Source organism: Coturnix japonica, chromosome Z (genome assembly GCF_001577835.2).
Source record: "Coturnix japonica isolate 7356 chromosome Z, Coturnix japonica 2.1, whole genome shotgun sequence".
NCBI classification, from domain to species: domain Eukaryota; kingdom Metazoa; phylum Chordata; class Aves; order Galliformes; family Phasianidae; genus Coturnix; species Coturnix japonica.
Window position 1 is genome coordinate 39,288,431 of NC_029547.1, and position 9,697 is coordinate 39,298,127.

At 42.7% G+C, this 9,697-nt stretch overlaps 2 protein-coding genes across 4 annotated transcripts in view; one reads left to right on the top strand and one right to left on the bottom strand.

Moving 5' to 3' along the window:
- The window catches only part of SYK (spleen associated tyrosine kinase), a 45,116-nt gene extending 40,245 nt beyond the window's left edge, over positions 1–4,871 (top strand). For 2 of the 3 annotated variants that reach the window (XM_015849389.2, XM_032441368.1), the window contains one exon: positions 623–803. In XM_015849389.2, the coding sequence (XP_015704875.1) occupies positions 623–695 (73 nt within the window). In that variant the 3' untranslated portion in view covers positions 696–803. Of the gene's footprint in view, positions 1–622 lie in introns of all 3 variants that reach the window. The other variant, XM_015849388.2, reaches the window with a different exon arrangement.
- A 2,495-nt stretch (positions 4,872–7,366) lies between these two features.
- On the bottom strand, positions 7,367–8,338 carry LOC107306300 (tubulin polymerization-promoting protein family member 2-like). Its single transcript, XM_015849382.2, has 3 exons — positions 8,072–8,338; positions 7,760–7,913; positions 7,367–7,630 (listed from the first exon to the last, which is right to left on the bottom strand). Exons 1-3 carry the CDS (start codon positions 8,239–8,241, stop codon positions 7,448–7,450), a joined length of 507 nt encoding a protein of 168 aa, XP_015704868.1. The 5' UTR covers positions 8,242–8,338; the 3' UTR covers positions 7,367–7,447.
- Positions 8,339–9,697: the final 1,359 nt, after the last annotated feature.

The window sequence follows — 9,697 nt, forward strand, 5'->3', positions numbered from 1 at the left end:
ATTGTTTAGTAAACATACTGTAAAGGGTATTGCTTTTTATTTCTTTGTACTCAAATATCCTGAATATTTGAAAGGAAAAGAAAAAAAAAAACACAAAAAAACCCTACAACAACAACAGTTCAGCTTATTCAGTGTGTCTATCTCAATATGTAACATACTATTGTCAGAACTTCTTGTCAGCTTAATCATGTTCTCCCAAATCAAGAGGTGAGATATAGAGGAAATCAAGACAGAACAGCCATATAGTGTTTACAGAGGCTATTCTTAATGGCCCAAAGCTTATCTGTATGGTTGTAGAACTCATTATAAGGAAGCTAATACATTATGAGTATTCTTTTCTCCAGATTATTACTGAAGTAAATGAAGTAGCAGATTAATTGATGTTGATTTACCATTTCTCATAGTATATTCTACAATCACAAAATAGCTTTGATGACGATAAATCCACTGATTGAGTGCGCTGCAGTGATATTAGCATCTTGGTATTTATTTTGTAGCAACATTTTGGTATCCCCTAGGTGTTGTCACTGCTGCTAAGTCCCAGATATTGCAGGGCCTACAGACCTCTTCAGCTTTCTTAGACCCAATACATCACCTTGTCGTACTTGTTATGTTTCCACAGTGTTGATGACCGACCAGGATTCAGTGCAGTGGAGATGCGATTACGGAACTACTATTATGACATTTCCCACTAACAGTGGGGACAACAGCTTGCCTTTCTTCAGCAAAGAGAAGTAGTTCGGATTCTGAAACTGACTTATTTTTGTACTGTCACTTTGACCATATAAAGTGAAGAGCTAAGCCCTGTGTGTGAGGTCACCTTTTCTTTTAGTTTTCTTGTGGAATATCAAGCTCCAAAGAGCAGCGCAACATAAGGCAGATGCATAGACTTCCATTACGTTCCATTTTACAGCTTTATTGTCTTTACATTCTTCTGTCATAAAAAACCTATTTAAAGTCTTCCTCTTATCTATTTGAGTGCAGATGGGGATTTAAAGTTTTGTTGTTAATATTCTTAGCTCTCAAACTGTGTTGTTCCAGCCTTCTCCCTATTTGAGAAGAATAGCATAAACATTTTTCACCATAAAAAAAAAGTCACTGTGACAATGACAGTCACTTTGACTGACAGTGTGTTTGATTTTACCCCCACCACTTCATAACCAATTAGTACTTTTCTTATTAGTAACATTTGCAGTCAGGAGATGGGAGATGTGAATGTCTGAAATGTAGAAAAATAAAAGGAATTGTCAACTCCATTAGGTGTTATTAGCTCCTCTCTTTCCTCATCTCTTGTAGAATCCCCAGCTGAGAATTACTTTATTAATGGTAAAACCAGGGAATTCAAGGGCTTGTTCTCACCTTGGGACAAAAGTTGTCAGCACCTAAGGCAATTACTCTGTCTTTTAACCTGAAGTCCATCATTGCAGCTCCTGAAAAAAAAAAATTGTTCTTTGAAAGTTGAAGGAGCAGCAGCTTTCCTTCAAAATTCCTTCTCACGTTTTCCCCACAAGCAGCCACTTAACAGGTACCCGTGTATATTTGGGAATTCTACTAGATACAGAGATTTTAAAGAAATATGAAAAGTAAGATTTAGTGCTAGATAAGCCTATTGCATACAAATGTTTGGAACATATGTTTGTAATTGTTATGTGAACAGGACATTTTTGGGCAGTTACATTGAGAAAATGAAATAACATATATAATATATAAAATACAGCTATAAAAACGTTGGATTTACTGTGAAGCAATGTATTTCTTGATGCTAATTTCATAGTTTGTTTTAAAATAAAAAGCCAAGTGATTTTGGTAATTTTAACTTTTGGGAATCCAGTGCAAGGTAGTTCAGGAAGTACGTGCTACTGAAAGATACTGTGTGTTACAGGTCATGTTTTAGATGTGATTCAGACATGACTTATATTGATGATGATTTCATCTTTTTTATTTCTTTTTAACAAACGTTTTTCTACAAGAACTGCTCGTGTCGATATTGCTTGTGATTATATATAGCCATTTTTAGCATTTTCCCTGTTGCAGAGAAACTGTCAAGCTCTACATGTGCAATTAGTACATTCATGGGGATATCAGTTGTGAAACAGCTGCAGAAATCAAAACCAATTGTACATGCAGTGAGTGGCAGCACTACTTCCCTGCAATATATGTGTGTATTTTACTGAAGTTTTACTAAATACAAGAAAGCTAAAGAAAACTGGAGGAATAGTTCTTCCCCTCTCTTTGCAGCAGATGTCTCTTTCTTGTGTTAGTTGTTTTTAGCTTTGCTATTCTGTAATTACATTAAGAATATAAAATATTGTGAAATAACTGGATTATGTTTGTAAATTGAGATTAAGTGCATTGTTTTATAAAACACATCATTTTAACAATAATTATTTAAATTTCTGAATTTGTTGCCAATGTGCAAAGCTTGTATATATTTGCTGAATTACTGTTCTTGTTGCATAAGACTGAAGACTTCCTTATTGGCACTGGGCAGAACAGATAAACCCACTAATTCCCCAAAATCCTTAAAAATGTGCATTGCTGTTTTCACACCTAAGCCTGTCCAAGACGCTGCTTTTCAATGACATTGTGCTGGATCTGGGAAGTGAGTGGTGTTGAGAGTCAGTGAAGCGCATCAGCTATCCAGGGATTTCTGCACCATGCCAGGTATCAGCCATGCAGGATTTAACAGCACATTATACACATGAAAACTCTCTTAGAAGTGGAGGTAACTGCTTTTGAGTTCTGAAACATGTACTGAGAGATCTTACTCTTTGATTTAGCTTTTGCTGCAGGGTCAAGTTTTCAGGAAAGCAAAGGACTGGATGTGACTGAATGTGAGTCTGAATAATAGTAATAAAGGCTGAAAGGTAGACAGCTCCTCCAGCAGGTACTTAAAGACTCCCTGTCATGGGAAACACTGTCTCGTGGACGTGTCCTCGAGGCTGGTGGACTGCATTGTCCAGAGTCACTGTTATGAAGGAGCTTTTGTCTTTTTGGTTGTGTGGATTTATTATTATTAACACCAGAAATGTCATTTGCCAGTGTAGTCCCACAAGTATTTGTTACAGCAGAGCTAAGGGTTAGCAAACTGCAGCATAGGGCAGGGGGAACTGATATAATTGGCCCATGGAGGAAGGAGTAGGTGAAAACGTGTAAAGCCAGCTTTTCCTTGAAGAAAACAGTGTGTTTACAGCTTTGTCATTTAGAGCTCAGATCTATGAATGTATGGTTGTTGCAGAGCACAGGAGTCTGTACACATTTTTCATGCACAACCACCCAAATTGCATTGAAGACCCTGCACCAATCTCTGCATGCTTCAAACACTGTGAAGAACAGGGATTTTTAATTGGATAATGGAAAATATCCATAATTTTCCTTTCTGCAGCCAGTGTAGCCAGAACCTCAGGTTCAAAAAAGTGAGCATCTAGAAGGGCCTATGCACAATCAGCTGTACATGGCCCTGCCATGAGGTGGCAATACACGAACACTTCTAGGCTGATGCACTTGGGTGACTATTGCTGGCAGTCTGTCCCATCCTGGTTCTTGCTGTGTCAGTGCAGCACAGAGGAACTTACTAATCTATTTACAGCTTACTGCAAAGCAGAGCTTCAGGTGAGTACGTTTGTGGATGATTTATACTGTGAATGGTTGGTTGTGGATGTCAGCAAAGTCTTTTTGAAGCTCTTTGTGATTTTTTCTCTGTACATGGTGCTGTTAGTGGGAAATTGCAGTAGAAGGGTATGAGTGTGGCATGAACTGACAGAGGACTTACCAAGAATTAAATGGACACAGTCTGAAGATCAATTATAACATCGTCTAAGGCCATACAAGAATTTTATTTTTTTTTAAGCAAAAATGCTGTAGCTGTGTTGAATACAAGGGATGCATGAGCAATTAAAATTAGCAGTGTTAAATTTCAAAACCGTAGTAAATCATGCATAAAATTATTAGGAAAAAAAAGAACCACATGATTCCTGACAACTACAGTGAAGAAAAATAGAGAAACAGCATGGGAAGCAAAACAATCCCAAGCTTGGAAGGAAAAGAGCCACCTCATACTCGCTGTGACCCAGACCCCAGGACTTTGCCAATGCTGCACAGCGTGGTGCAATGCAAAGCTATGGCATGACATGTTTGGTCCTGGCCATTGCTGCAGGTGGAACCAGTGCTGCTGGGGAGCTGCCAGGCTCAGCACTGAGCTCTCCTGCTGCAACTGCAGGCAGTCAGTGGGTACACAGCCTGCCTTGATACCCTGAAGTCTGCAGCCAGCCTCAGAGCTGGAAAAGGAGGGGATGAATATGAGTGGGGCATGCAGCAAGGACATGTCAGTTGAGGCAAATACCCACTAGCTTTCTCAGCCTATCATTAATTCTGCACCAAATCTAACCACTGTTTCCTGAGGTGTGCTCAATCAGAGAAGCAGGGAAAAAGAGGGAAAGCATTACACATTGTTCATTAATATTCATGACTTTGATTTTAAATATCACTTGGATGGTCTGCGTAAAGGTACACAGACCGTTAACTCCCTGTGTCTGTCTACCACTGCAGATGCCTTGAGCTGGTAGGGCAAGAGCTGGTTACACCTAGATGCCTTCCATAGCTGAATCTGAGTACCTATTTTGGGCATGTCCCATTGCCAGACATAGAGCTGCCTGCCTGACATGCCATGTACCGCCTTGTGTCAGACCTAGGTGTTCGGTTCCCCAGTTCTGCTGTTGCAACAATGAAGCAGCTGTGCAAAAGCATAATGCTGCAGTGTGAGCATCACTCTGCTCGCTGCATCCTGCATGGATCCTGCAATCATCCTGCACCATTTCCAAAAAGAAAAGCTTGAAGGCTTTTGTTTTCTAAAACCATTATACACATATACATCTATGCTGTCCTATCTTCTCCTTGTACCTGTTTTAGATGACTTCCTGTGCTACTGCCTCCCCTTGCTACTCAGTCATAAAGCTGTACCTTCAGACCTTTGTGGCCAGATTTTGTTAGTCCCATGATTTCTATCTGCCTGGCATATCAGGCAACATGTTCCAGTATGCTGAAGCAATGACCAGCTGGCAAAGAATAACTGAGCTTGTTTGAGAGTCATATTTCTGGAAGACAGCAAGAAAACTGCATAGGAGAGGCTGGGATCAAGGGACAGGAGGGATGTGAAGAGATACACCACAGTTATGTGCTCTCTGCACTTTTCAAGGAGTGGGATTCAGGTGTATTTTGCCCTGCTTGCTTTAACGTGGTTGTAAATTGACAGCACGTAAGTTCCAGATATTCTTTCCTCATCAGATGCATATTTTGAAGCCAGTGCTTCTCTGCTTTTCCATGAGAGATCTAGCCATAGTTCAGTATAAACTTATAGATGAGTACTGTTCTATTTCAGTAAGGTTTCCACAGTTCCCACCAGATTCCCCAAATCCAGCAGGTTGTATCTGTACAGCTCTTCTAGCAGCAGAGGAGCACAGCAGCCATCCTTGCCTCCACTAGGATCAGGGGGCAGGCAGCACTGGGAGAGCCTTAGTCAACTGTGACTTCCTGCTCTGTAGCTACTAGAAGGAGCAAGCATGGCATTCCTCATCATTTTGTGGTTTCTGCCCATAGGAAGTAGGCAGGACAAGCCAGGGATTTTTGCTGGAGCTGAAGTGCTGCACAAGTTAGATTACAGGATGGAGTACAGATTGAATCATGTCTCAGAAGTTCACTCTCCAGTGTCACACTGTACCCTGTTAATGCAAACCAGACCTCACGGAACTCAGAGTACACAAGCACGAGTACAACACTCTTGGTTTGTTTCCTAGGTTCACACAGCTTTTTCTGTGCCAGTTATATTAAAACAAACCCTAAAAAACAACTAGAAAACCTAGTACAACACATTCCTGTATGTATTGGCAGAATTTTATGTAGGCTATTTCTTGTCTGATTTAATTACAAGGAAGCTGAGGCCTTAACAAAGAAGTGTAAGGAAGTTTGCTTGGGTTTTGAGGACAAGCTTTGTCACCCTCTGCAAAATGTAAACGTCCTGAGCTGTTTAAAGTGCGGCAAGGAGGAATGGGGGCACCCAGCACCACACACAGACTGGAAACTGGTATGGCTGTGAGACTGCTGCTGCCTGCATCATCTGCCTGAGCTGCTAACACCTGTCTGGGTGTTAGCAACCTGAAGGACTGGTGGATCCAGTGCTGCTTTCTGCTTGATGCCAGGTGCTTGCTGCCCATCATGTGTTAGTAAGCCTTTGTAAGGGGTGGGGATGGGGCTGGAAAGTACTGAAGAACCTCAAACCCAAGTTTTGTATTCCACTATAAAGCATATTAGCTGTGCTCCCCAAAAACCAGGAAGGCAACCATCCTGGAAAGAGCAAGAGACTACAGGAAAAGGCACTGAAGAGCTGTGTCCAGGCGAGGGGCAGTCAGACAGTGCTGCAGACTCAGACATGTTTTTACCACCGCAGTTAAAGGTCAGTGAGATGAATAGAAGCACTCCAGGAACTGATAAGAGTGTGTCAGAAAATAATCACAGCTCCGTAGTATTTAATAACTGTTGCAATTACCTGCTGACTACATTAAAATAAAGAACATGATGCCGCTGGAAGCAGAGCAGAGAATGTCCCGCCTTTGTTTCATGGACTGTATTAGCTTTTCTTTTGTAGACAATGCCCTGCTAACAATTTACATGTACTTCACTTAAACTGCTGCAGAGGACAAGCTGTACTAAGCCAGCTTTCTGAGGGCAGCAATTAAAGTGTTTTATCTGAGTTATAAAAAGTCAGCAAAGGATGTGGCTTAGGGCCTTAATTTTTTGCTTGTATTTTAATGCTATTCTATCCATTTTTCTGCAAACACTTCCACTATTGCCACATGTAGGAAAGAAAACAAACAAGCAGTCTTGAATCCAAACCTCACAGAACATATTTTATTCCCTATTTAAACTTTTAATGATTGGTTCTTGTTCTGAGAGAAAAAAAAAAAGTAATTTACAAACACTTGTGGAAAACACCTTGGCTTTCCACTGGATGCCACTCCTACCCTCTTCCTCAGAGAGAACATGAGAGCAGAGTAGGAGATGAGAGTCAGACATAACTCTTCATTCACTTTCCTCTTGATCACAGACCTTCCCAGCGGCCAGCATCTTGAAGCAGGGGAAATAGCTATGAATGACCATGCCAATTGAAATGAATGGGTGAGGAGGCTTAACCTGAGGGAACAGGAGTGGCAAAAGCAGTGTTACTGGGACTCCTACCCTCTCCAGGGGATGGCCTGTATCAAATCGTATGCACAGCAAGAGTGATCTTTGGGCTGTGGTCAGGCACTGCTGATCATCCTGTGTGTAGCCCAGCCGTTCCCATCCTATTACAGATTGGCAGTATACACAGAAGGTCAGTTGTACGAGATTTTATTTGCCTCTCCTTCCATGTATTAGAGAAATAAGATCCTTGTTTCCGTGAGCAGCATCAGTCTTAGTGTGTCTTGTCGTAAGTGCCGGCCCCCTTGTAGGCACCAACATAGCCACTGTGGACTTTCAGGTCCTTACGACCGGCAAGTCCTTTCCCTTTGCCACTCTCATCAAAGCGCAATTTGTGACTGCCGGTGTATTTGCTGGTGTCTGTCAGCCTGTCGACCCCACCTAACTTGGTAGCTTTCTGCAAGAAAGGAGAGCAGAATTAGGAGCAGACTCAGACTGGCTTGCCCCTGGGCGCAATTATAACCCTTGGGATGTAGAGGCCCATGGCGACTCCGGATGCACAGTGGATAAAGAAATTCCTACTCACTGTGGTGCCCACATTGCTTGGCTTCTTCCCCTCAATGAGGCCAAACACAGCTTGCAGGGCTTCCTCTGGTGATTTGCCCTTGAAACGCTTTACACAGATCTCCTTCATGGCCAGCTGGAACTCAAGAAAATTGATGGTGCGGGAACCCCTCATCCTATGGCCAGACAAAAGAAGAGGAAGGTTACTAAAAAAGTTACCTGGAGGAAAGCAGGGTGGAAGTGGGAAGGGAAGACCCCATGGCTGCACCTTGATTGAGTTCCTGGCTGCTCCATACCATTTCCCTTACCCACAACACCACACTGCCTCACTTACTTGATTTTGTTGAATACGATGTCAATGTCAGTGCTGGTCACAGCTTTTCCATCCATCACCCCACACTCTTTGCACATCTTGAAGAAGTTCTTCCCTGTCATTCTGTTGCCCGTGGAAGCTGTGTCACCATATACTGCAAATTTACGGAAAGATTCTTCTAGTGCAGACATCTTGATGCTGTGGAGAGAAGGAGTTCACAGGGAAGGTGCTGCTGGACTGATCTCTGTGTCCCAACTGCAGCTGGTCTTCAGAACAAGTGACATCACCAATGGGCATTGTGTTACCATGGCACTGCCAAGGCACCAACACAGCACCAACACAGTGGGCACCAAACCAGAACAGGCTGGATCCATTTGGAATCTCTCCAAGGGATGCAAAGGAAGGTTGAAAGTGTGAATTTGGGCTCAACTAATCACTTCTGCACATGAAGTAATGGGACAGCCAAAGCTTCTGAACCTCATGGAAATAAAAGTTTCATTTGGCTTCAAGAAGAAATGTGTGCATTTGCAGATGATAAAAGGACTAGATTTATCTTCCAGACCCCAGATAATTGCCTACATATTGCACATCTTCTTTCAAGTAGTTACCAAACTGTTCACATCTTTCCCATCATAGCTTGTCATCTGAACAACTCTCTGAACGAGGTTGTCCTCCTCCTGACCCCTGTAAATTTTCTACTTCTGATTAACTTAGACCACTACAACTGGGTATTAGGGATCTTTGAGGGAATAAAAGCCATTGCTCAAACTGTAAATCAGCCTGATGCAACATGGACAATCAACTCCTGCTGCTAGGAAGATGCGCTCAAGTCCTTTTAAAATGTCCAGCCACTGCTAAAGCCACAAGCTTCACCCAGATCTCCTGGTCTCAAGATTGCTTGTAGGCATCCAGTCAATCAATCACAGAATCAATCATCAATCAATCAGTCAACGAATCACAGAATCACCAAGATTCTGTTGGAAAAGACCTACAAGATGATCCAGTCCAACCATCCACCCACCACCAATAGTTCTCACTAAACTCACTGTCCCTCAACACAGCATCCAGATGTTTCTCAAACACCTCCAGGGTCGGTGACTCCACCACCTCCCTGGGCAAACAATTCCATTGCCTGACCACTCTTTCAGAGAAGTAGTATTTCCTTATGTCCAGCCTAAATCTCCCCTGGTGCAGCTTGAAGCCATTTCTTCCAGTCCTATCACCAGTTAAAAGAGTAAAGGCCTACCTCCAGCTCACAACAACCTCCCTTCAGGTAGTTATAGAGAGCAATGAGGTCTCCCCTGAGCCACCTCTTCTCCAGGCTGAACATTCCCATCTCCTTCAGCCACTCCTCATACGGCCTGTGCTCCAGACCCCTCACCAGCTTTGTTGACCTCCTTTGAACATGTTCCAGGGCCTCAATGTCTTTTTTGCAGTGAGGGGCCCAAATTGGACACAGGACTCAAGATGTGGCCTCACCAGAGCTGAGTACAGGGGGACCATCACTGCCCTGTTCCTGCTGCCAACACTGTTTCTGATGCAAGCCAGGATGCCATTGGCTTTCTTGTTCATCTGGGCACACTATGGGCTCATGTTCAGTTGAGCATCAATCAATACCCCCTGGTCCATTTCCTCTACACAGTCTTC